The 27082-nt window shown below is 41.7% G+C and overlaps 1 protein-coding gene and 1 long non-coding RNA gene across 3 annotated transcripts in view; one reads left to right on the top strand and one right to left on the bottom strand.

Moving 5' to 3' along the window:
* On the bottom strand, positions 1-16665 carry TMBIM6 (transmembrane BAX inhibitor motif containing 6). Its single transcript, XM_065934466.1, has 10 exons — positions 16550-16665; positions 9456-9543; positions 8979-9087; positions 6174-6294; positions 4929-4977; positions 4724-4821; positions 4441-4520; positions 3859-3959; positions 3108-3183; positions 1-1985 (listed from the first exon to the last, which is right to left on the bottom strand). The coding sequence occupies exons 2-10, from the start codon at positions 9509-9511 to the stop codon at positions 1965-1967; spliced, it is 711 nt and encodes a 236-aa protein (XP_065790538.1). The 5' UTR covers positions 9512-9543; positions 16550-16665; the 3' UTR covers positions 1-1964.
* Positions 15596-27082, top strand: part of LOC136167154 (uncharacterized) — a 17893-nt gene continuing 6406 nt past the window's right edge. Inside the window, exons 1-3 of one of the 2 annotated variants that reach the window (XR_010663060.1) lie at positions 15596-15991; positions 23041-23139; positions 26758-26870. This is a non-coding gene — a long non-coding RNA (uncharacterized lncRNA). Of the gene's footprint in view, positions 15992-16388; positions 16460-23040; positions 23140-26757; positions 26871-27082 lie in introns of those variants that run through there. The other variant, XR_010663061.1, reaches the window with a different exon arrangement.

Consider the following 27082-nt stretch of genomic DNA (forward strand, 5'->3'; position numbering starts at 1 on the left):
AAAGGTTAAGGAATTTTCTTTATTTTTTACAAATTAAGACTATGTAGATTTCATATATTTCTGAATCAAAAACACCTTTGTCTTCACAGTATGAGTTAGAGAATGCAGCCTGAGCTGAAAACCAAGGAACTAGAAAAGAAAGTAACTACAGTGATTACTGTATTAAAAACCTGTTAGGCATTTTCTTTAAAAGTAGTTTTTTATATCTCGTCATTCTTGGCACTGTTTCTAAAGAAAAACTCCTTTAATCCCAAGCAAAAAAGCACAAGAGGTGGAGTTTGGCTTCAGGAGATATAATAGATTCTCAGGCCTAGTAGAGAATCAACAAATTTATTGAGAGTTGCTAGTGGGGGTTTGATAGGAAGGAAATCCCTTCTGGTAAATTCTCAAGTGACAGGCTGGGGACAGCAGCTCAGAGAGCAGTATCCTCTGCAGAAGCAAGCCATTCTTCCGGGTGGCATGCCACTCCAGGAACCACACGGCCTGCCAACACAACTGTCTCATGGGGTATGGTGATGTGGTACGCTGTGAGCCAGCAGCCACTCGGTCAAACTGTATACTGGTTGTGAACAGGGAAAGCCAAAAATGGTGTCCTACGAGCAATGAGTTTTCGATGGCTCCAGCCCTCCTTAGGCTGAAGCTCTGTGAACAGCCAGAGACAACACCACTCCCAAGGCTGCCTGCCCTTCTGTGCCAGCTGACTGTGGCCGCTCTCGGGGAGGAGCTGGTGACCCCCGTTAGTACGGCCCCCTACACTTCCAAACACAAAGTTGCAGGAAATCAGAGGTTTGGTCGCCCGGCCCCTGCCTAAAGGCAGCTGCAGATTGCTAGAAACCGGTGAACAGACCGAAACCTAAAAGCGCATCTGTAAAACGGACATTTATCGACTGCCCCAAATCTCTGGCCTGACACTACTTATTAGTACTCAGCTTGGATAAGACAAAAATGCACCTACAGACTATTCTGAACGCGGCCTCCAGAGTCATCACAGCTGGCTTCCCTGGTCTGAACAAAGATGCAGTTAGTGGAGATTTTCCTCTCTCCTGCCTCAAGCGGGTCCTTATCTGGGTCTGTCTGGCAGGATTAGTTACAATCACCCTAGAGGCTCAACCATGCCCCTTTCTTATCCTTCCTCTCCTGGGATCCTTAATCATAGTCACCTAATAGAGGCCACTCAGTAATTAAGATAGTGATCCAAAAAAAAAAAAAAAATCTTGCCATACATAATCAGCCTTTCATAAATGCCTGACAAGAATTTCCCTTTGTACTGAAATCCTCCCACCCCATGGATGGAAAGCAGGCAGATTCCCTGAGGATCAGATAAGGGATTAGGAAGGGAACACACACAAATCCACATTCCTTTGTGATAGCAAGGCAGAAAGGTGTGTTTGCCAGACCAGCAGTGACTTGGGCAGCTCAGAGGAAGCTCAGCATCCACCAGAAGAGGCTTTTCATTTTCCTTGTAGGGGCTGACAGCTCAGATACAATAAGCCCAAGTAACAATGGGACCAGCAATCTTTCCAGTGGAAAACACACTGCCTAGTCCCACAGGAACTGTGCACAAACCAAACACCGCTGAGGAAGGAAGGGCCGAGGCGTCTTTACCAAACAGTCTGGGTCCACTTGGTGAAGCTTGACCGGAGAGTGGACTCCTGGAGTTTGCCTTTGCTGCAGACCCCACTCCTTATCACGGTGGGCTGGCTGCTTGAGCAGAGGAAGAGGCTAGGCATGGGGGCTGTCAGAAAACGGGGGCGGGGAAAAACCCCAGGAATACGAAGCCAAACTCCAAACTACATTCTAATCAGTTTTTTGGATCAAAAAATTCAAAATAGAGAAAACCACAAAGTACAAAAGCTTTTCTGATGCTTTTCATTATCACAGAACACGCCACCTGTAATGTGTGCAAAGAGGAAATGAGGGGCTGAGGGAGAGGAAGTCAAACTGGGGAAGGCTGGATGGCTGCTTCACTTCTTCTTCTTCTTATCCTAGAAATGGAGGAAAACGACCTAATTAACTTCTGGTGTTGACAGTTAAGCTAAAACTCTTGAGTGAGCCAACAGCTGACTGACTTTGATTAAGTACAGTAAGACGGAAGGAGAGAAGCTACTTTAGTGTAGGAGAAGCTAAGCTTAACCGTCTTCTGCTGGTGGTCCCCCAAATCGCCAGACTTGACAAGAATAAAGGCTACACACTTGCTCCCGCTTCTACCCCATGTGAAGCTAGGTACGCTGCCTGACCACTCCTGGCTACTCACAACCGTGACAGCTCAGATCCCAACCACCAAAAGCTGCAGATTGGCAGTCTATCCTAAAAGAACTAACTGAGAGGCCAAGACCAACTTTCCCTTAGGCCTGAGACGGAAACAAATCCTGGGCATAAGCCAACGTTCAAAATGATCCAGTCCAGTCAAACTCTTCACTGCACTGGGGTGGAGGCTCAGTGTATAATTACATGAAAGAAAGGCGAGTTGTTTGGACTAAAACTAGGAGACCTGTTTCGTGCTCAGTCCATTCGTGGCACAGACGAGACAGAAGACCACAAATCCCATCCAGTTATGAGCATCTACCACTACTGCACTGTCACTTGTTCCATTTTAAGTTCTGTAAAGAAAGGCTTGTGCTTTCAGCTGTTCCCCAACTACCAGGGTGGACAATGTTTGCCCCTCACTAACCCTACATACAATTCCTCTCTTGGAAAAAAAAAAATTAGGCCAACAAATGGATAAAACTGGCCTATTTCTGAAATAAAGATAAAAAAAAGCTGGCTGTCAATATTATCCAAATCCTCTAGGATATGTCTTTTTGAGTCAAAGCTATCTTTACAGCCTTTAAATTCTTCATATATAGTAACTGTTTCTTTGCTGCCAATGAAGCTCTTTTCCTTCTGATACTAATCTTGGGGAGACATTTTCTAAAAAAAAAAAAAAAACAGAATTGTCTTTACTTGTTCCTTTTTATCCAACAGCTAACGGCTTCTAGTTTAACTCATATTCAGCGGCCTGCCTTACAAGTACCCTGGACCCACAAACTGTGAGCACGTTCTCAGGTTTGAAGGACACACAGATGCTGAGTTCAGGAGCCAGTCCTTCCTCTTCGGGTGGTGCTAACCTTCTCACTCATAGCCAGGATCATCATGAGCTTTCTGAAGAGAGTTACGAAATCTAAGAAGAGGTCAACGCAGTGCCTGAAAGAGAAGAACCAGGTTACAAACTGCACTTCCCACTTGTCTTTATCCACAAGCCCACAAAGGTACAGGACCTCACCCCAACCCCAAGAGTCAACCTCACCAGCACCCTACCACCAACTAAGTAAAACTCTATTGTCTGAGACCCTCTTTAACTCTGTGAAGCCATGGAGCACAGAAAAAAGAAAATTTAGACTGTAGAGGTTTAAGTCTGAGCCCTGAACTACCTAGTTGAGACTATGAGAGGATTACATTAAAAAAAAAAAAAAAATTATATACATATCTTCTTCTCATTGTTAATGGTTTAAAGACTACAACAGTATAAAGAGTAAAACATGGAAGATTCCTCTCCCTCTCGTCTGCCTAGGGGTAACCACTATTCAAAGTAAGGATAATTAAATACCTATCAATAGTCTAACTTTAAAAATCTGATGTCTTTCAGGAACTGAGAAAGACAATGCTTTCTGATGCAGAATTCCAAAACTCTGGATATTCCATCATGTATACCTCTGTAGGTTGGCTGCATAAGTCAGCCAGTGCCACCCGGTCACTCTTATTCCTACCAATGTGCCAAGAAAGGTAAGTCAGACAAAAGATCATCCCAGAGATTCAGAAAAGAGCCGCTGAAGAGTAGCTGCCTCCTCCATACTTATTAAAGACTATTTTCACACTCACCAGATATAATCTTTATCTCCATTTTCAGCCTTTTCAATAATGAGTTGAGTATCAAAAAGGACAAAGCCACACATGACCACCAGCCCCAAATACAGGTTTGCCTGGCAAAAGAAGAATGAGACGTTACCATGTGGTAGACATTGCAGAGAAAAAGTCATACCTCTCTCTTGTCCTTGGTCACTTCAAAGTACATCAAACACTAACCCTACAGACATCAATATTCATGGAAATTGAAGCCCACAATGAAGACTGTATTACCTTCCCAAGCACAATTCTGCACTTATTTTTTTTTTAGGTCACTGAAACAGCTTCAATCATTTTAACAAGAAGCCACTGCTGGACTGGTTTTAGAAAAATGACTTCTGAGCAAACCATCATCTCCACTGCAATGCCCAACCCCTGTTCAGTCTGTATTTTGACCTGAGGCAGAAGGCTCCGCTCTGGGAGGGTGAGTGGGGAGGCTTCAAGAGCTCTGCTCCATGAAAACAGAGTTTTGGAGGATTCTATCCTGGTTTTAGGGGATTAAGCAAGAGAAAGAAACACAAGGTAAATGGGAACTGGAAAGTTATATGCAAATCTTACCTGGAAAAGCCAAACAGATCCGAAGAAAAGGTTCCCCAGGGAAGACAAGAGCATCAGGCTCATGGCCGACATCAAGATACCTGGAAGGGAAGACAAAAAGCCACCTTGAGAAAAGCTAACACAAACTTCAGCAATCTCATTAAAGCCATTCTTTACTTTCCCCCAAAAAACAAAGGCTTTCATTCTCAACCCAACAGTTACAAGTTGGGAGGGAGGGAAAGGGTCCCAGGGAGAATTTTGGCTAAAGCAGAAACCCTCTTCCTGTTTTCCAGTCCATACATACCTCCTAGAAAGAGGTAGCTACGGCGCCTGGCATAGAGTGCACTCAGGGTAAAGCAGGTGAAGATCATTGCTGTGCCCATGAAGGCAGTGGGAAGGATGCTGTTAAAGGAAAAGGCCGTTACATCAAGGGCTACAGGTATATAACCTTTGTTTAGAAGGTAGCTTCATTAAGGTAGAAAGACCTAAGACACTACTAACATAGTTACCTGGGGTTGATGGCAATGCACAAGTCCAGAGCAGGGCCCAGGCCAACTCCTAGAAAACAAAAAGCCCCAGAACACAGCATAAACACCAATTCTTGAAGGATTAATCAATAGCACGGGCACACCTACAGTCCTAGAAAACAAAACATGTGGACTAAGATAATTCAGTCTCCCTCCCTTCCATCCTCAACTGTTTTCCAGAGAACGTATACTTGACTGAGCTATTTATGGACAGAGCTACAATACTAAGTCCTTGGCTGAAAATCATGATGACCCAGGAAGAACAGAGATTAGGAAAAATGAAGCAGGCGTTTCAATGTCAAGTAAACTGTAAGGCTGAAAAACTGAAGAGCAGTGATGTGAGACTGTAATGTGGGCCAGATCAGCAATCAGAATAGAAGAAAAGGATAAAGAGCAAAGTGGTGAAAAGTGGCCAACAACCTGTAGTCATGCAGACTGACTCCCTGTGTAGCAGAAAAGGCCAGACCGGTTCTGCAGGTGGACACTTGCCAACAGGAGGGAAACCCGTCCCAGCTCCAACACTTCCTCTGCTCTGGCCATGCCCTCTCCTGCTCATCCCACCTCTTTAACACTTTCAAAAACCAGCTTTTCCTGATCTAAAAATCTGATCTCTAAATCCCTTTCTTTCTGCAATTTCTTCAACACTGCATAGATTAGACACTCAGGACAAGTTGTATTAACCCAAATGTCGCTCTGCGAGTATTTTTACTATGTTGCTTGAACTGTTTTCCTTAATGATTGTTCTAGAAGAGCTGTGCTTGTACTTCTTTTCTTGAGAATCAGCAAAGTGCCCTGTAGGATGAATCTCGAAGTATGGCTTTAATGAACTGTCTGCAAGATTCAGAACAGATGCTCCTACGAAAGTTGTCAGCATTGAGTCCTTAATTAAGTCAGATTCTCAGGCCGCTGTTTAGTCCTATGTCCGCTGTTAACAAGCTATGCTACCTAAGCTCTTAAAACTTCATTCATTCAAGCACAAAAATGCTTATTTTTGGATATAAAAGTAGAAATCAGTCACGAGTCACAAACAGCTTACCCTCTGGATGGGGGAGCAAGATGCACTTATATGAAATAAGAAAGTAATACAAGGCATACTCAAATACAAGATAGAATAATACAGTGTGCCCGTTGGGGTGCATCAGAATACATACATATCTCGGGCCTTAGTCTAAAAAGATACTAAAATACAGTGTCCCTCCCTCAAAAACAGAGCCATCCCAAACATACCTGTAAGGAAAGCAAATCCAGCCAGAAGTCCCAGTCGTTTTTGCTCAGTTTCATGGCTGTGAGGTGTTGCCATCAGCCAAATCATCAACCCCAAAGAGCCCAAGGCAGACAGCAGACCAGCCTGTCAGATCCAGAGTCAATAATTAGATACTTGAAAGTATCAAATTTATCTTGCAGGAGACTTTACTGGGTTAAAATATTCACCTGAACTTCCTAATAATTTGATCCTAACTTGGAGGCAGTGGAAAAGGCAGTGAAGGCAGAGGAGAAAAACCAAAAGCCTTGTGGGACAGGGTTAGGACCATGATGGATGCTGGAGGCAGTCCATCAACTTAAAACTACCCAAGTCAAATTATGAGTCTTGCCCAAGAAATAGAAAAGATGAATCAAAATGACAAGTGCTTAAAGAACGTTCCAGTCTGCAGAATAAGTAGGAATGACCTCTTTTTGATCCCTTTAAAACATACACACACAAATATACATAGAGAGAGAGACAGAAGAACTGAATGACTGTGTACCCCCCAAAACTCATGTTTAAATCCCAATCCCCAATGTAATGGTATTTGGAGGTGGAGTCTTCAGAAAGTGATTAGGTCGTAAGTATGGAGCTTTTGTGAAGGGAGATTAATGATCTTATAAAAGATTCCAGAGAGCTCCTTTGCCCCTTCTACTATGTGGGGACACAGAAGGTGGCCGTTTACACAGGAAGCAAGCCCTCACCACACAACAAATCTGCCAGTGCTTTGATCATGGAATTAACAAACTGTGAGAAATGTTTCTTGTTTAAGCCACCCAATTTATGGTATTCTCTTAGAGCAGCCTGAATGAACTGAGACAGAGTAAGAACCAATATGTTAAGAATTATTTTAGGGTGATGGGATTACAGGGTTTTATATTTCTTTCTCATAACGAATCTGTTTTTTAAATTCTCTATGGTGAACATGCATTAGTTTAAGAGAAAAAAAATTTTTTTAAAGCAAATGGGAAAAGTAACAGGCAATAGAGACAGAGAAAAATCATTAAAGATGTATGCAGACACTGAAGTTCCTTCCTTCTTTTAAAGGTAGAGTCGATCCTCAGTGTTTACAGTAGTTACGTTCTACAGTCACTGTGAGCAATGAATCAGTGATACCCAACAAATGCTCCTGGAGGAAATAAAGGTTTAAGTTCTTTAGAGCATCTTGTCAACGTTTTTATCAACTGGTCTAAATAAAATACAAAACCTTACTGAATGTGTGTTTTCTGGTTAAAGACACTTGGGTTTGTAGTAGTGACTCTTTTACACAGAACTTGTGCTTAGCGGCACTGTAATTCATGCCTGAATAAAGCGTATCTGACACACGTATTTTCTCTAGAAGGCACATCACAGTATTGTATTGAGCAATACCAGACGTTATGCCTGGGGCCATTTTAAACATCAAAATCACCAAGAAAAATGATAAAAATGCAAAAAATGTGGCACTAAATAGACTATGAAAAGGACACTTGTTGACAGTATGAGAGCTTGAAAGAAGGCAGTGTTGCTTTGTTCAACCTCAGCTAGAACATGGTGCAGTGGACAACTCGAATTTTCTGCCACTCTGTACATGGCTGCAAAAGTCCACAAAAGCCCCACAAGGACTGATTATAGAGTTACAAATGAATCTTGGCAAGTAGGTGAATTCACAAATATGGAATCCACAAATAATGAGGATGACTGTGTTTCACTTAAAAAAGCCAACACGGCTAGAAACCAAAAGGGTCACTATCGCCTAAAAGGTACAATGTTTTGGTCTAAACTCAAAGGATCAAAGCTCTATCTTTGAGTGTCCAAAGTAATTTTTCACACAGCTTCTGCCAGGAGATGCCTGAGCGCAGGGGTGTCTGAGCATGCCACTTCCCAGCTGTGGCAAATGCCAACACAAGTATTTACATCCATATTTACACTAAAAAGGACAACTCCAAAAGGGACCAGTCTTGGTTAGTGAGCCTCAAACTTCCTGGTTATTCCTCAACTGTTCCTCTTATTGCTGCTAGCCAAACTCAAACTCTCCCTCAACAAAGGAAAATGAATGTTGTATCATAGAATAAAATGGACCAAGTCCGTAAAGGTCTCAACCCTGTCTCTCCTGGAAATTAAACACACAATCAGTGTTTTGTATCCAAGTACTCCAGTCATTCAGGCAATAAGAGGAAGAATGGAAGGACAGATAAAAAGGTTACTGTGCAAAGTCACCCCAGCATGCACATCAAGTCTCTACTCAGTGGGTGGGGGCCTCGTACGTCAGCAGCTCAGCCTTCAGTGTCAGGGTCAAGACATCCTGTTTTCAGTATCTAGGGAGGGCATAACTGCCAGAAAAAGTAAATGGCTCTGCATGTCCTGATTTAGGACTGGTTTTGGCTGGGCTTTCCTGATAGCTCAGTTAGTAAGACCCCTGTTAGATTCCTGGGTTGGGAAGATCCGCTGGAGAAGGGATAGGCTACCCACTCCAGTATTCTTGGGCTTCCCTGGTGGCTCAGCTGGTAAAGACTCCACCTGCAATACGGGAGACCTGGGTTCAATCCCTGGGTTGGGAAGATCCCCTGCAGAAGGGAAAAGCTACCCACTCCAGTATTCTGGCCTGGAGAATTCCATGTACTGTCTAGTCCTTGGGGTCTACAAAGTGTCGGACATGACCAAGCGATTTTCACTTTCACTTGTCTGGGTGCAGATCCCAAAATACTGAAAAGGACTAAGGAGAGACACAGGCTCGTACCACCCTGCTGAGCTAGTTTCTTCTTAATGCAATTTATGCCACAGCAACGAGAGGAGAAAACTGCTCTTACCTGAATGAAATGGGTGACCACGTGGACATAGGCCCCCGCAGCCGCCACAAACATACAGAGGGCAAAACTGGCATAAACCTTCTTCAGGTGCTGCTGTGTCGAGGGGGTTCTAGGAAAGAAGGGTAATCATGGCCATCACTCCAGGACCAATCTATTTTCTAAGCTAAGGATAACTTCCCTTCTTCTCAGGGAATATATGAAAGTTTTAATACAATAAAGAAAAAATAGAAAATATTAAATTTTGAGGAAGGCCCCAAAGCCCAGAATTAACAATCAGTACCCAGACTATGATAACTAACTGGCTTTCCAGTGACCACACAGCAGCCCTTAAGAGTTTGGATGCTTTTATCAGATCCTCTGGACTCTAGCAAAGTTAATGTTAGTTCATACATGCAAGATAATACACCAGGAAAAGGAAAAGAAAAAAGATATAAAAGGAAACGTAAAAGGAAGCACAGTCAAGGCCAAAGCACTTACATGTGGGAAAATTTAAAGAGTGCATCAAAGTTGATCTTCCGATCAAATATATTCATGATGCTACTGTCTGTGGGACACAGCCTCCGCTCTGTGGAATCAAGGATATAAGAAAAGTTATCTGAAAGATACAGGGACACGCAACATAACAAGCAACTTTCTTTTAACTTTTTAAAAATTTATTTACTTTTTAACTAAAGGATAATTGCTTTACGGAATTTTGTTGTTTTCTGTCAAACGTCAACATGAATCAGCTATAGGTATTTGTTATGAAAAACAGCAACATACGACTTTGGAAAAATGAAAGTTATCTGAAAATCCCACTGCCTTAACACCACCATTTTCATTTTTACATATTTCCTTCTAGAATACATTCGCAATCATATGCAACCAATTTAAAGGGGACAAACTCATCTTCTGCCCACACTGTTTCATTACCAGCAATCGATTTCCATTTTTTCAGCAGGTAACTTGCCCCTTTCAAAGACATTTTGTTTCTTTGAGAAACAAAGAAGAAAACTTTTTTTAAGTTACAATCCCCAAACTGACTTCCTGAGGAATCCTGGGCCATCCTTAAGAGTTCACAGGCACTGCTACCATTTGTTTCCTGAGGTTCTCTCTCACAAATGAAAACAACTACAATGACTGGCTTGCTTCCTCTGATTTCCTCTTCCCTTTCTTACCAGCATCCCTACTCACCTTAATAACACTGTCAGATTTGTTCTTAAGGATGGATACAATGAGAAGCTGAAGAACCTACTAAAGCCATTCCCCTCACCTCTAAGTCACGGGACTCTGGCCCTCTTGATCGAGATGGTGCAATGATTGCAGGCTGTTGCACGGCCAACCACAGCCTTCCATAACCATGATGAATACACCCTCTAGAGGACACACTTACAGGATGGCAGAATCCAGAATCTGGAAAGTGTCTTTGTTTAAAGCTTCCATTAAGTGCCCTAATGACATCCCTAGACAGAACTTGCAACAGCACTGAAGCAACCTTCAGAGCCAAGCTTCCCTACTCATAACAAAGCTAGACTGCCACTTGCTTCTGATTTCAAGAGTTAAAAGTGGGGATGGGGAGGGGGGTTAAATCCTCAAATACCCTGGAGGTTGTTAGTCAGAAAGGGGCAATATTCTGTAACTAGACCCCAATGAGTGGAAATTGTGGGAGGGGAGAATGACAGTTTGCTCTTTGGCATTTCCCAGGAGGTACTGACTATCTCTCTTAAAACTGCTGGTGGAAAAACCAAAGTCATCAAAGGTTGTTAACATAGGGAAGGAGGTGTCAAATAAGAATTTCTCCATGATTTAGTGTCTTGTGATTTAAAATCATTAAAAGATTAATTAAAAAAAATTAGTTTTCTACCATTACTATCAACTCTAAATTTTTCTAAATCAACTCTAAAATTTAAGTGAAATATGTAATTATCAAATCTTCTAAATGCAAAGGTAAACAGTAATTGTAGTAGCAATTTTATGGGGAAAATGCAATAAAGTAAACATTTAATAAATATGACAAGGTGTATATGACAACTTCAGAACTGTTAAAATCAGAGGAGAGAAAAGTTAGGACTTAGAATCAAGGAAACATGACAGTTTCCTCTTGGTCTGTTCCAAATAGACACTAACATACAGAAAAGTAATGAGTTAAAACTGTTCTTACAAGTTTTGCCAGAAAGACTAAACATACCAGTTTTCAATCTTAGCCTTAACCACCTGTGCTCAGAAGCTGTAGAGAAAAGATACCTATATTCAATGGTTCCTGTGCAAACTCAGCTGAACAAGATTAAATTGCATTCATAACTCAAAAATAGCTCCCATACCAAAAGTATTTTCAGTCCCAGGAACAGTCAGTTCTCAGCCCAGCTTGAAGTATTCAAAACCATTAACCAAGTAAACTCAGTTAACATTCTAGAGTGCCCCCACAGTTAAGTGAAAACTTTTGTTTAAAGTTTTTTTTTTTTTTAAGTACAAAGAATTCCCTGGAAGTCTGATGCGACTCCATGTTTTCACTGCCAAGGACCCAGGTTCAGGCCCTGGTCAGGAAACTAGGATCCTGCAGGCCGAGCGGCTCAATCAAAATAGATAAATAAAATGTAAAAGCATATTAAAATGATAATTTTTATGTTATGTGTATTTTACCAAATAAAGGAGAAAGTATACTACAAGTAACTGAAAAGGTACTCAAAGGATTTCCCCTAACATACATTGAAACCCATTACAGAATGGATACCAGCATTGGCTTCTCTCACTCTGAACCCCAACTCACACACAGTTCTACACTCCAATCTGAAACAGGAAGGTACAATGCCTGAGACTCATGGGAAATTTGCCTGCACTGCATTTGTAAATGAGAAGTAAATGTTCAAGTGTTAATCATAAACAAATTTAGAGGCTCATTTTATGCTTTCATCCTTAGAAAGGCAGAATACCAAAATGTGTCAAAGTTGGTCATGCATATATTGCTAAAGCTTTATTGGAAGTCACTATCTGTGATTTCCCAGGTCAGCCTCTCTGCCACAGGCACCCAAAAACATTGCATAGTTCTACCAAGAAAGAAAAACTTAAGCAAACACATTGTTCTGAGTCGGTATTCATGAGGTCTGCTTTGGTTTGAGGAAGGAAGGGCAGCAGGGGCAGGCAGAGGGAGACAGAAGTCAGACAGTCTTATCAATGAACACCTATGTGTTCTCACATACTGTTAAATCTCCTGTTTTATTCTAAGAACCTTCCTTAACCTGTCCTAAAACATATTATCAATAGCCAAGCCTTAAATTAAAAAAAAAAAAATTCTCCTCAGTCTTATTCTAACACCTATTAAGTACAATGCAAATGAAACATGACCAAGTGGCCAAAAGCTATGCAAAACAATCATGCATTTAGCATTCGCTAAAAAAAAAAAAAAAAAAAAAAATCCTTTTGGAGCCAGCAGAGAAGCTGCCTCAGTATATACAATTTAACAACATTAAACCAACAAGTCAAAGAAACATTGGTCACACATTTATTTAAAAATCCAGTGTGTGAATTATATGGTTCTTCATTCCTGTTGTAGTAACTCAACCATCTTGAATCCTGTTCCCACACATCCAAAAGGATCTGATTGATACTTAAGAAAAATCTCAAGTGGTTAAAAAAAAGTGGGGGGGGGGGGAGTGGAGCAGTAATTTTGTTAGCAGTTCTTCCTACTGAATAGCTTGTAGACTCTGTACAACCATGTCCCTGGAACAGTGGTTAACATGGCCAGCTGCTTCTGAACCCTGGCAGCTTCCTTCGCTGTATGATGCAGCAAGTTTCTGGCACTTAACTTCACTGTGCTTCAGTTTCCTCTTTTGTAAAACAGTAACACTTAGTATCCCCTACTTCATAGGAATGAGGACTAAGTGAAAGAATAAAGTGCTCAGAGTAGTGCTTCACAGGTAAGACCAGCTCAATATGTTAATCATTGTTGTTACTAGTGTAAATCACTACTCTCATAGCCTCAGTGCATGATTTCCCTTTAAAAAAAAAAAAAGTTTAGACTCATTTAACAGATGATCCAAACACACCCTTCACAGGGCTACAGGTGGTGGCTTTCCCTTTTTAAAGTCTAGTTTTAGAAGACATTTATCGTAGACCTAGTTTATATACACTCTGTATTTTACTTAAAAAAAAAAATCCAAAAATTAATGCACAGCTATATCCTGAAGGCTTAACAGTTACACAATGAGAGAGTAAAATTAAATGGCAGGAGGGGAGAGTCTAGGAAAATTATAAACTGGAACTGAAAGGAACTTGGTTAAGCTTACTACTGATTAAAAGGTTTAAATGGCATGTCTCTCTGCTGGTACATTTACACTCTCTCCTGTCCCCCAGGACCACAAAGGTGTTTTGAGACAGCCTAATAACCACTAAGTGATCATCTGATGTGGAAGAGAATTTGATGAAGTAAATGGTTATTTATTAGCTTGATGTTTTCCTTGCCGCCCCTAGGAGACACGTCAGTTTGGTTTCACGAAATCCAAGAAATTCTGTCTCGGCTAGGGCTGAGCTTTGATTGTCCTAGATTTGGATTCCAGATGTCCCAGTCCATTCCTTAACTTGGACCAAAATTCCTGGATCAGGTAACACTGCATCTCTAGGAGGCTGCCTCAGAATCTAACAAGTAACTGGAGATGGAATGCCTACTGCCTTCAATAAATTATTTTTTTGCATCAAGCTGACACATTACATCTCCCTCACTATAAGCACAATTGTTTGACAGACACTGAATCGTTAGAAGGTCTCAGTGTCCTAAATACATAATCATCCTCCAGTATAAACCAGCAATCCCTCCCCAATAAAAACCATATTTAATATTTAGCCCAAGTGAGAGCAGGCATAGATTAGGACAAACGGCACACTGACTCAACCCTCATTCCTAAAGATCTTTTTCCCCCAAGTGTTTTGGATTCCAGTTAATTGTGCAGGAACTTTTCTCACACACCTTGTTGTAATCACTTTAAGAGCCTGCATCTGATTCATCTTACTATCCCCCACGCTTAAATCTCCAGAGTAAATCTAGATGCTATCTAATGAAGCGTCGCAACCACACATCAACATTTCCCAGCTGGCTCAGAGAGGACCTTACCTTAAAGGGGTCATTCAAGTGGCCCTAAAAGCCAGTCTACAGTTTTTCTCTCCTTGGTTTGAATACTGTTTTTGAAAACAAAAATGTGTATGTGTAATATAAAAGCTACTCCATGCAATTTGGTTAGTAACTCTAGAGGAGAGCAAGGTGGAGTGAAAGACATCTCTACCAGATTCTACACCCAAATCAAAGTAGCAAAGGAAAATTTAGCATGATAATGCATCAAGAGAATATTCAGTGTTTTCTCAGAGGAGACTAATACCCTTGAGTAGTTTATGAAATAAAGTGAAACTCTTCAGGCCAGCAATGGTACCTCCTGTAACAATACCACTGACTGCATTTATATAAAACTTCACAACTTTCAAAGCGTTTTATTATGTACATTATCCCCTTTGATCATCATACACATGAAGAAAGGACAAGAATGATTAGTACCACTCTAAAGATTAAAAAGACAGTTCAAAAAAGTAACATAATAGCATCATGAGCACTGGATTTGAAGTTACATATTCTATCATATTCTACCACATAACTTTGGGGAAATCACTTTACCTAAGGTCATCTAGACTTCCTCATCTGTGACAGAACGATGATTAACACCTTCCCTACCAAGCTCACTGAATGCCAATAAGAAAAATCTCTGTGAAATTACTGTAAAGTGTTAAACACTACAGTGGACATTAAACAGACATTAGTGCTGACAAACATCAGAAAGTTAAACAGTAGAGCCAGGACAGGTTAGGGTAAACTCTAGTGCTCTTTATACTATTACATCCTACTGCAGAAAAGCAAATTTTCCTTAAAGCAGCTTCAGCTGCCAGTCAAGAGAAATTGTAAAACAACTATGACAACAAACCTATCCTGATTCCTCTTACACGTTTCTGTATTTTTCAGTGTTTCTACAATAAGTATGAACTATACACATATGTCAGGAAAAAACCTGGAAATGGCTGACCAAATATCTGGATTAATTTTACCTTTCCTATTCTTTAGGAGAGTGAGACTTCAGTGGATCAACGGGGGCGGGGGGGGGGGCGGGAGAAAAGAAAGAGGGTACTAAGCCAGGTTACCACAACAAAATAATGGAAAAGGGAAACACTGAATCCAAGTTACAGACTCCACTTCTCAAGGATTCAACCATTCTGACTCCACTGGAGGAAAATGGCAGAAAATCTAAATGTCAACATACTCTTGAAGCAAGGACAAAAAAAACATTAGACGAGGAAGAAGAAAACACCGAAGAGAATAAGTCAAATAATTACAGAAAGGTGTTTGCAGAACCCATAAGAAATGTGGTTATGAAACGTTTATCTTTCCTGAACCTAATTCTTAAACTACACATTCAACCAAAAGATAAACTTGAAATAAATAAGTAACTAGAAAAGCCCACTTGCCGTTAACCTTTAACCTTGAAATTCTGTCTATGTTTCAGGCACAGTCAGCTCTTCTGCATGATTACACACTCACAATTGAACTATTGCTGTAACAGAGTCTCAAGTTCAGAAAGGTTTTTGTTGTTGTTTGGTCAATGAAAGGCTGATGAGGCAGGCAATGCAACCTGGGCAGGCACCGGGCTGCAATTCCTCACTTAATAAATACACAAAAATACCACAGCCCCAGCTACTTGCTACAGGCGAAAAAAAAAAAAAAAAAACCACAAAACTGCCCGATGACGCCTTTCCTGAGCGAACTTTTCGAAAGACGCCCACAAGGCCCAGGACCAGCAAAGCCAAAGCCACCTCACCTGTCCAAAGGTAACCAATCAGATCAGAGCGGGGCTGCCCAGTGGGGCTGGCAGACCAGGCCTAGCCCTGATCTCTCCTCACCTCCCGCCTCTGCTGTTGGCTTCCAAGTAACTAAGGTGCCTCGCGTGTCACAGAAGAGTGTGACATCACCCGCCCCGCCGTGACAGGGCAGCCTGTCGGACCAGGTACTCCCGAGCCCAAGCCCCCGCCCCTCACCCACAGGCGGCCTAGCCAGAGGCTTCCCGTCAGGCCAGCAATCGGTCGGGCGGGGTTGGGACGACCACAAACCCATAAGGTTTCGCTTTCATTCTCCTCCGAAGGACGGGGTGTGGGGCGAGGGGGGCGAGGAAACGCGCCCCGAATTCAAGGGATCGAGGCTAGGCCTAGGCAGTTTACACTTGGGCGGAGAAGGAGGGACGCGGCCTGGGCGGGGCAGGAAGGCCAAGAAGGGGACCTACGATAACATTTACGCGCAGAATCCCGCCTCGACGCCGCGGCAAAGAACCGGCAACCTCGCCCCCCGCCTCGCCCCTGCTACGGTACAGTTGCGCATGCGCGATTGTAGTTCCCTCTCTTCCCTCTCCGCCTATCTTTCCGGAGTCCAGCGGCCGAGCAAGGCCCAGTTTCCCCAGGATGCAGTCCGTCCGAAAACGGTGACTACTTCCACTCTTTCTCAGGCAATAACTGCTAACCGTCTTTCCATTTCTGACTCCCAACCTGCGCACTCCTAGCTTCAGACATACCTTCTAACCCGCCTCTCAGGAGCCCACACGGCTCTTCTAACACCGGATGTGCTTCTGACTCTCCTAGGGCCAGCTCCAGACTCTTTACCTTGCGTCCCCGCCCCTCGAAGGAAGCCCCGCCTCCGCATTCGGCCTAAGGCCAGTCCTCATTGGTTGTTGGTTGCACTTCTGCCCTTCCATTGGTTGTACGTGCATAAACAACGACTACTTACTTCAGAGCTATTTGCTTAACTCCCTTGTCGATCAGGACTCTAGCCGCCAACCAGCGTCGTTGCAAAAGACCTCCGCCTTTTTCCTGCATAGTAAGGAAGGGTCGCGGTCCAAAGCCGCCTCTAGTGGACAAAGGGAAGAGGGCAGGCCCCACCCAAACACGGGGCAATTAATGCAGTCTGCAAAACGCGTGAGGTAGCGCTGCAAAAGTGTCAGGATTCTGGTTTTAGGTTTGTCATGTAATGTTAAAGGGGGAAACAGATTCAGAGAACACATATAAAAACGCTGTCACAAGGGCCAATTTACCGTGAATCTAGTGAAGCTTAAACTTCAGAACCCCTATGGAGGCTCAGTGAATTCTCTAGGGACGCGAGGAAGCCTTAACAGCCTCAGTCCTGCATCGGACGCACGAGCCCACCCTGAAAGTCCCTCTCTGAGCCTTAGTGGTAGATCTGGAATCGTGGGCGGGGCCAGTGGGCTGCCAAGACCACCTTCCCTGTCCACCTTGCTTCCGGGAGGTGGATATTATTAGTCCGATGGGTGGGAGGGGAACGAGGGTGGCTGTCAGTCCGAGCTGCCCTGTCAGCCCTGAAGAAACTAAGCCATTGGAGATCAAAGGGCTCGAGCTCTCCGGGGACTCCTAAGCAATACTTGCGCAAGAACTTATAATAAGGAGTTATGAAACTGATTTTTTAAAGTTTCTACATTATCAGTTTTTTCCAAAACTATTTTTTTGCTGATTTATTTTTCTAATATCTCTGTAAAAATAACACAGCATGGTCATAAGAAGAGGCAAAGAGTATGCAGCCCAAAAAAGTAGAAAAAGAAAAAAAGCTTATAGTGGTTTGCAGGCAAATTAATAATAATAATGTAATTCTTTTTTTTTTTTTTTGATTCTGTGATGTTTGTGGTTTTGTCATTATTTTAAAATCTGTAATGATTTATTAATATTCTTATTCTAAATAAATATTGACTTTATTACATAATTTTGTATTCTTTTTCTAAAATACAGCCCTACAATTGTAGATGTTTGGGGCTGTACAAAACATAGATCCACCCCTGACCCTCATTTTACAAATAAGGAAACAAGCCCCTGGACAGAAAAGGTTCTTGCAAAACAAGGGAGGAAAATTAGAATAAGCATTTCATCAGTGAATATCAAATCAGAATGAAAGATTTAGGAAACTACTTTCTAGAAGGATAGGTTATTTTTTCTTTTTGTTTCTTTGGCAGCATCTCTCTGATTCAGGGTGGAACCCAGGCCCTGGGCAGTGAAAGCATGGAATCCTAACTGCTGGACTGACAGGGAATTCCCTAGAAGGGTAGAATGGTTATCTTTTTTCATAAAGAATACAAATGGGTATGATTCTTGGAATACAAATTCAGATATGCAATAACATTTTATTTTGTGTAATGCTACCTAATGTTTACTCTGAACTTTTTTCCATCAGAGTGGAAAAAATATATTTTACCAGTCTTCCTTGAGATTTCTGTCCCTATTCCACCCTAATTTCTGTCACTTTTCTGGGGCTAAAGTGCTTAGGAACAGGGCCTATGTGGTTCCTGGTCTTCGATTTACACGGGTTGCTGCAGAAGTTTTTACATTTGTACCGGTGTCCTTTCAGGTATAGCAGTAGCTATTTCCTTGCCATACTTAAGGCACAAGAAACTGTTTGTCAAGCTAATACTGAATTATCCACCTAGAACAAGAGGTTGCTAAGAATTTGGCCTGAATGGTGTTTACTGACATAGGTTACTCATTCATTGAAGACATAGATTATTCACTCCATTTCTGGTTCAGGGTCTTTCAAGAGGTTGCAATCAGATGTCAACAAAGGATGCAGTCATCCAAAGGACTGACTGAAGCTAGAGGAATTACTTCCAACATAAGGCTGACAGTTTGGTGCTGGCTGTTGGTAGGAGGCCTTAGAAACTCTCCAAGTGGGTTCCTTCTTAGGACTGTTTGAATATCCTCACAGCTTGAGACCTGGTTTTTTCCAGAAAGAGCAATCCCAGAAGCAGAGACAACTAGCTGGAAGCCTATTTTACAACTTATCCTCCCAGTTGCATAGCAATCACTTCCTTATAATAATACCCTTATTCCCAGAGCCCTGTCCCAAGTCTTGTGCCTCAGAGGGCCTCATGCTTTGGAGGGCCTTCCTAGAAATTTTCTAAGTCTTCCTCATGTGCCTGGGACCAATCTGGGCCAGTTATGCCATCAAGGTTCAGCCCAGATCGGGTCCTGCTGAGCTCTTGTTCAAATTTCTCCCCTTCATGGGATTCTCCAATTCCAGGATGCCCAAGAAACTCTAGAACTCATGCCTATAGCATTATCCCAAGGACCTGTGATCAAGTCTCCATCCCAAGAGAGGAGGCTGATCACTCTTGCTGGCCAGGATTGTATTTCTTTTGTGGAATCCATGAGATTGGATCTCCAGGATCATGCTGACATGCCTACTTGGGGGTCAGACAGAAGATGAACTGAGGCCTCTGGGCTGCCAAGAGTCTTCTACTAAGCCTTGGGCTCGAACTATGTGTATGGGTCCCTGTATTGATCCTTTCCTGTCCATGTTCTGACTGTGGAGCTGTGTGTGGGCCATAGAATCAGAGGAAACAGTGACAGCAGGCATCTCTTCTATACATCACCACACACAAGCCACCCCCACCACTGACACCCAGGGCATTCACTCCATCTCCTTCAAAGACTGTGGAATGTATGTCAAGCAGTCCTCTGGGAGTAGGCCCACCTTTCTCCTCCAAGATCACTTCTGAGTGCTTTTAAAACTGTTGGTCCACAGTGTCAAAAGGCTCTTCCCAACTAATGTCCTCTTCTGTTTCTGAATGCTGTGATGATGCAGTGTTCCCACCCTCATCAGTCTTAAGTCGTGCCAAATGAGTGCACAAATGATATTACACCTCTTTTTCTATCCTTGATATGTGGAAGGTAGGGATGTGGTTAACAATGAAAGAGATCACAGTCTGAGAATGCTGGGGTTATGGTTTAAAGGGTGTAAGAGAAGACATGCTTAGAAGGGATGTTTATCCATTCATCCACTGCCATTTGGGTTGTTTCCACTTTTTGGCTATTATGAATAATGCTGCTGTGAACAGTCATGTACAAGCTTTTGTGTGAAGATATGTTTTGATTTCTCTTGGGCCTGTTCCTAGGAGCGAAATTGCTGAATCTGGAGCCGTAATTGGGGTAGTTTATCTAAAATGGCCTTGAATGCTTGACACTTATCAACAGAGTACGTCTATTCCCTCTCCCTTGGATCTGAACGAGCTCATGACTACTTCCCGTAATAGACTATAGAAGAAGTATTGCTGTGTGACTGCTAATGCTAGGTCATAAGATACCATGCAGCTTCTGCCTGTTTCTCTTGGAGCACTGTTTCTTGGAATACTCCCTGGAGACTCTCTTAGAACCCAACTATTAGCTTGTGAGTCTAAGCTACTTGAAGAGGCCTTGTATAGGTTCTCCCATCAAGAGTCTCAATGGAACCAACTTTTGAGTCATCCTAGCCCAGATGTTACACATGTGAACAATGAAGTCTTTGGATGATCCCAGCCTCCAGATGATTCTAGCAATTCATCTTCCCAGTTGGTACCCTGCTGTGCCCCGTCCATAGATTGACGGGGCAATAGACGGGGCATAGATCCTGTCTCATAGATTCCATAGGCTTAATAAAGTGGTTGTCAGTTTTTGTCATGGGGTGGCATGGACAAGTGTGTTCTTTCTACAAATCAGTAAGAAAAAGACCAAAGCCAACATAAAAATGGGCAAAGGGTATCAACAGGCAGTTCATCCAAGAGAAAAACCAAATGGTCAACAGACAAAGGAAAGTATTCAGTCTCACTAGTATCTAGAAAAATTCCAGTTGAAACAATGATAGACCATTTTACACAGATTGGCAAAATCAAAAAGTCTGATAACTCCAACATTTGTAAATAAGTGGAAAAACAGAAAATCATATGCTACTGGTGTAATGGAAAACTGTCATGAACATTTTGGGGAACAGTTTAACAAGATCTAGCAAAGCTTAAATGAACATATCTCATAACTTCTAGGGATATATTACTATTTTAATGCATATGTATAAAGATACAAAACTAAGGCTCTTCATTGCAACAAGTTAGAAACATGATATATTTATACCATACATTCTCAACAGGGGCAATATCACCCTGAAAATGGTGAAAATTGGTTCTTAGGGGGCCAAAACTTAGGTGTGGTTTGTGGTTTGTGAACTCCCCAAAGCTCAGTTCTATCCAATGAAAATCTTATTCCTTAGTACTTTTTTTCTCTTGTTGGAAGAAATTAAATTAAAATTAAATGTTATTCATTTAATAACTGGTAGTTAACAAAATTTTCTCTTTGGGGAAAATAACGAAAGGTTGAGAAACAGATTTAGGTAGTGAAAAACCAGTGCAGCTGCTACAACAAATGTAGTAGATTTATATATATTAACATGGACATATCTTGAACACAATATGAATGAAAACAAATTATATAATGTTACACCCAAAATGGTACAACTGACTTAAATATAAAGTAATACTCAGAATAGTAATGTATATATTGTTTAAATATTGGGTTGGCCAAAAAGTTCTTTGGGGTTTTTTTCTGTCACATTTTACAGGTTTTAAAAAGTTTTTTAAAAAAAACTTGGACTGTATAAACATTGGACTGTCCTGGTGGCTCAGATGGTAAAAAATCTGCCTGCAATGCAGGAGACTCGGGTTTGGAATCATGATAATAGGGGTCTCAGAGGATGAGTGAGATTAGGGAATGAAAATTTTGATGTATTTATAATGTCCTATCTTTATGAGAAATTCTCTGAAGAAAAAGTTATGAAATCTTAACATTCATTAATTATAACCAATGGGAACATGGGCATTTATTATTATCGTCTGTGCTTTTTTTTTTCTCCCAAATTTTTCAAATTGAAAGAAAGTAAAAAGTTAAATATTAAAAAAATTTCTATTTGTTTTAGGCGTGTGTGAAGTGCATTTAACTGGGTCTGTGTCAGTGAAATCCAATTTAATGAGAGAATATGAATGGATGGAGCAGATAGAGTTTGCTTATAAAACAAATAGTTTTTTAAAAACTCTGCCTGCTTCACCCCATTCATATCATTCTCCTGGCCCTGAAGATATAGATGGGTTTACCTGGTCCAGAAACCCTATGCTCTCAGGCCCCTACAGACCTCCCCTCCATCTTGTCTCTAATCCAGGGGAGGGAAATTCTTCTTGGTTTGGTGAAATGAAGGTTCTTCTTTTTTATCTGTCCAAGACACTATGCCCACGCCCTTGAGTACTTTGCCAATAAGCGAAATGCTTAGCAGGCATTATTTGTTCATCGACCCTGCTCTACTTGCCATATCTTCCACGCAGACAATAAGCATAAAGTCCACCAACTGCTTGATGGGGGGAAATAGGAGGAAAACAAAGGGAAAAATCTTAAAATGTGATTTAAAGCACGAGGCCATAGCTGCTGTTGAAGTACCTACTCTCTGATAGGCACTGGACTCTAGATCCTTTAAAAAACATTGTGAAATTTAGGCTGACAGGATTCCTAAATTAGACTTTGTCTTCTTTACCTGTTGCTTCTTTATTTGTCCATCTCACCCTTTACCCTTTGGTTCCCATTCTACCCACCAATGCCAAGCTCAGTTACATAACACGCACCTCCTAGAAGGGCCTGGAACTTGACTTTTAGAAAGCATAGACATATTCTTTGGAAGTGACTCAAGGAGACTGTTTCCAAATAGCACAGAGACCCAGGGAAATGGCCATCACCCAGTCTACCTGAAGATCCTCCAAGTGTATATGTCCAACCTAACGTTAAGGGAACAAAAGACCAGCCATCAGTTTACCTGGGTCTGGGAGGTTTCCCAGAATGTGGGACTTTTAGTACTAAAAGCAAGACAGGCAAATTGGGATGACTGCCAGCCCAACCTGGGACAGAGTGGAAGTTGTAGGACGGAGGGCTAGGCAGGGAACATGGCAGGAGAAAAGAAAACTAAGTGACCTCTTCCCACAACATGAATTTGAAGGAAAATTCTGTTGGGTTTCCAGTTATTTCAAGGAATGTAGATGTAACTAATGAGCAAGAAGCAAAAGACCCCAAAAAGATTTCTTAAGTTTCATAACTTCCTCATATTTGTGGTGTTATTTTTTGTCTGTTTTTATTAGTGAGCAGAAGCAAAACACTTGTGATTTGTGTGTGTAAGTTTTTTCTGTTTCTGTTCTTGTTTGTTTGTTTGTTTTTGGCCATGCAGCACGGCTTGAGGGATCTTAGTTCCCTGATCAGGTACTGAACCCTGGGCCCAAAGCAGTGAAAGCACCAAGTCCTAACCACTGGGCTGCTAGGAATTCAGGTAATTTTTTTTTCTTTGCTTTCTATAATAATATTAGTTAATATGTATTGTACACTGTTTCTTACATGTTAGTGGATAAGATGTTTTGTATGTATAAACTAATTTAATCCTTATAATCACCCCGCGAGGCAGGAACAAATAATACATTTAAGATGGGAAATTAAGACTCAGTTTGCCCAAGGTCACAGAGCTTCAATTTGAGCTCTGGGTATCTCATTCTAAAGCCCTTCTTCTTAATCATTAAGCTATACTGCAGCTCATAAAATTGGCACGTGTTGTTAATGCAATTTTGTAAACTTCTGTGTGTTTGTGTGTTTTAAAAAAAATCTTTGAAAGAAAAGAGCAGTTGTATTGACATTAAGAGCTTGGGGAGCTTAAAAAATAGTGCAGAAGGGACTTCCCTGGTGGTCCGGTGGTTAAGACTCTGAGCTCCCAATGCAGGGGGCACAGGTTTCATCCCTGGTCAGAGAACTAGACACTGCATGCTGCAACTAAATAATAATAAAAAAGATTTCATGTGCCACAACTAAGACCTGGTGCAATCAATAAATAAAATTTTTTTAAAGAAGAAAAATGGTAGGGAGGAGGTGGAAAGACAGCAACAGAGTCTACATTCCAGAAGCTAGGGAGGAGGTGAAAATCAGGGTTAGGAAGAAGAGGAGGATGAGAGGGATAACTTGGAATGGCTGGGGGTCCTACTCTCAACTCAACCATAGGGAGGTTGAGTGGTTTCTTAACAATAACAATTAACATGGCTTCCCTGAATCTTACACTTTTCCTTGTCTACTCATAACTCCAATCCCTCCTTCAAACTTGCTGACCTTGTTCTGCCCAGTGGTTATGAGAACAAGCAGCGAACAGGATTGAAACACATCAAAACCTGCACCATCACCTATAAATGTGTATTTAACATTCTGCTTAAGATTCAGGAGGAGTCTTTTTCACTTCCCAGATCTCATTTGCATTTCCATTGACATCTGAAGGACAGAAGCGAAGAAACTTGAGCTTTCTTTTTCAAATCACAGTATTGTAGGATATTATTACTGAAGACCAGAAGAAGAAAACAACTAAAATGCAGTTTACAGTATATTTTACTATCAACTCAGCCCATTGTAGCTTTTCAGAGAGCAATGATTAACAGTAGCAAGAGTATTAGAAGAATGCTTTACTCTTTTCAAAATAATTTTCAATCTGTCATTTTACTTTCTTTGTATAACAACTCCAGTGGAGAAGGTAATGCAGATATTATCAGTCCCATTTTATAGATGAGGAAACTGAAACTCAAATAGTTTAAGTTAGTTTCTGTAAAGAACTATGAGAGATGCTTTAGTCTTAGAAGTAATTAGCTCTCTCCATTTCTGTGAAGTTTTGGTCTGAGTTTCAGATCAATTACTTTAGTATTTCCCAGCACTCTAAAATCTACACTCAGGACTTCCCTAGCGGGCCAGTGGTTAAGAATCCACCTGCCAATTCAGGGGACACGGGTTTGATCCCTGGTTCAGGAAGATCCCAAATGCCACAGAGCAGTGAAGCTCATTCTCTGTAACTACTGAAGTCAACTCACCTAGAGCCTATGCTCCACACTAAGAGAAGCCACTGCAGTGAGAAGCCCCCTCACCGCAACTAGAAAATAGTCCCCACTCACTACGAGAGAAAGCTCACTTGTAGCGACGAAGATACAGCACAGTCAATAAATAAATAAAGTCTACACTCTTCTATCCCATCACCACTTCCAAGCCTCGGACACTTGGCCAACCTCTTCATCTGCTTCATCTTCACCCCATCTGTCATGGGTGCAGGTGGTGAAACAGCAAAGGGCTTATGTGCCCAGAGCACACAGAAAGCCAACCCTGACAGCAGGAGTTTGCAGCAAAGTAAGGATTTAGGCTTGCTTGATAGCTCAGTTGGTGAAGAATCCACCTGTAATGCAGGAGACCACAGTTCAATTCCTGGGTTGGAAAGATCTGCTGGAGAAGGGGTAAGCTACCCACTCTAGTGTTCTTTGGCTTCCCTGGTGGCTCAGCTGGTAAAGAATCTGCCTGCAATGCGGGAGACCTGGGTTCGATCCCTGGGTTGGGAAGATCCCCTGGAGAAAGGAAAGGCTATCCATTACAGTATTCTGACCTGGACAATTCCATGGACTGTATAGTCCACGGGGTCACAGAGTCGGACACAACTGAGCAACTTTCTCTTTCACTTTCAAGATTTATTGCAGGGTGCCAAGCAAGGGCATGGGAGACAATCCTCAGATCCACTCCCACTAGGTCTTGAGTTAGGGGATTTTTATCCTGTGACAATTTTGTGATATTTCTTCATCGTAGTTTTGGAAGCCAGGATATCTCCGGTTTATGATCTTTGACCAGGTGGTTCATGGCTTGGGGGTCTGTTAGTTCATCTTGCCCTGGAGGAACAACCTGAGTTTGTGTGGTGGTAGTGTTACCTACAATAATTTTAGCCATCTGACTCTGATTGATTAGCATTTAGTTAGCACAGGACTGAAGTCAGAGATAAGAAAGGGAATAAGATTTGGACAGAGTGGTTAATCACAAACTTTGCAAGGGAACTAAATTTTAGAGTGACTTGGTTTCAGTAGAAAAGCACTGCATTGTATAACCATTATTTACTGCACTGGCTCCTTGAATGACTATTCACAACTGATGACAAAATTCTTTCTTGCCTTAAGGCTTCAACATACCTTTTTTCTTGCTTTCCTTTAATGGTTTTAAAACAGATACACAAGTTCTTTAAGATTTCTCCCTTCAGGTGTATGTGCATGTGCTCAGACTTTTTGCAACCTCATGGACTATAGCCTGCCAGGCTCCTCTGTCCATGGAATTTTCTAGGCAAGAATACTGGAGTGGGTTGCCATTTCCTACTCCAGCGGATCTTCCTGACCTGGGGACTGAACCCACGTCTCTTCTGTCTCCTGCACTGGCAGAGGGATTTTTTTTTTTTGGCAGAGGGATTCTTTACCACTGCCTCCTATGAGAAGTCCTCTCCCTTCAAGTAGAAGAGCTTAATTCTCCTCCCTTCAAGCATGAGCTGAATGTTAAGTTGCTTCTAATAAATAGAATGCAGACCTTCCTCAACTTACAATGGGACTTTGCCCCAGAAACCCATAAAAAATTAAAAATATTTTAAGTTGAATATGCACATAATACATCTAAACCACACAACAGCATAGCCTAGCCTACCTTAAATGTACTCAGAACACTTATTATTATCCTACAGTTGGGCAAAATCATCTAACACAACATTTTATAATAAAATGTTGAATATCTCATGTAATTTATTGAATGTGTACTGAAAGTGAAAAATATAATACTTGTATGGGTACAGAATGGTTGTAACAGCATCAGTTGTTTACCGTCATGATCCCCATTAGGGAAGAGTATGGCACTGCATCTCAATAGCCTGGGAAAAGATTACAATTCAAAATTCTAACTACAGTTTCTAAGGAATGTGTATCACTTTCAAACCATCATAAAACCGAAAAATCGTAAGTTTAACCATGGTTAGTTGGGGACTGTCTATAAAGTAGAAATGATGAATATTAGGTAAAAACACTAGGTCAGAAAAAGCACTGCAGTTTCCTCTCGGCTCTCTCTCTACTCACAGCTGCCATACCAGGAGGCCACTCAAGCAGCCCTGAGGAAAGGCCCAGGTGATGGAGGAAGTGGGGCCTTTTGCCAACAACTAGTAAGGAAGTGAAGCATCCTACCAACAGCCATGTGAGTGAGGCATCTAAAAAGCATATCAAGTTGGGGACTTCCCTGGTGGTCCAGTGGCTAAGACTCTGTGCTCCCAATGCAGGGGGCCCAGGTTCAATCTCAGTCCAGGGAACTAGATCCCACACACTGCAATTAAGAGTTTGCATGCCAAAAAAAAAAAAAAAAAAAAAAAGAGTTTGCATGCCACAGCTAAAACAGATTCAGCATGCCAC

This window comes from Muntiacus reevesi, chromosome 4 (assembly GCF_963930625.1).
Source record: "Muntiacus reevesi chromosome 4, mMunRee1.1, whole genome shotgun sequence".
Lineage (NCBI taxonomy): Eukaryota > Metazoa > Chordata > Mammalia > Artiodactyla > Cervidae > Muntiacus > Muntiacus reevesi.

Bases quoted from the DNA above. Each gene is read 5' to 3' on its own strand.
- TMBIM6 (XM_065934466.1), bottom strand. From the start codon at position 9,511: ATGAATATATTTGATCGGAAGATCAACTTTGATGCACTCTTTAAATTT. The intron at 6,295-8,978 runs GTAAGAGCAGTT...TGGATCTGACAG, and splicing joins TGGTCACCCATTTCATTCAG to GCTGGTCTGCTGTCTGCCTT. The intron at 3,184-3,858 runs GTGAGTGTGAAA...CTTCTCTTTCAG, and splicing joins GGAGATAAAGATTATATCTG to GCACTGCGTTGACCTCTTCT.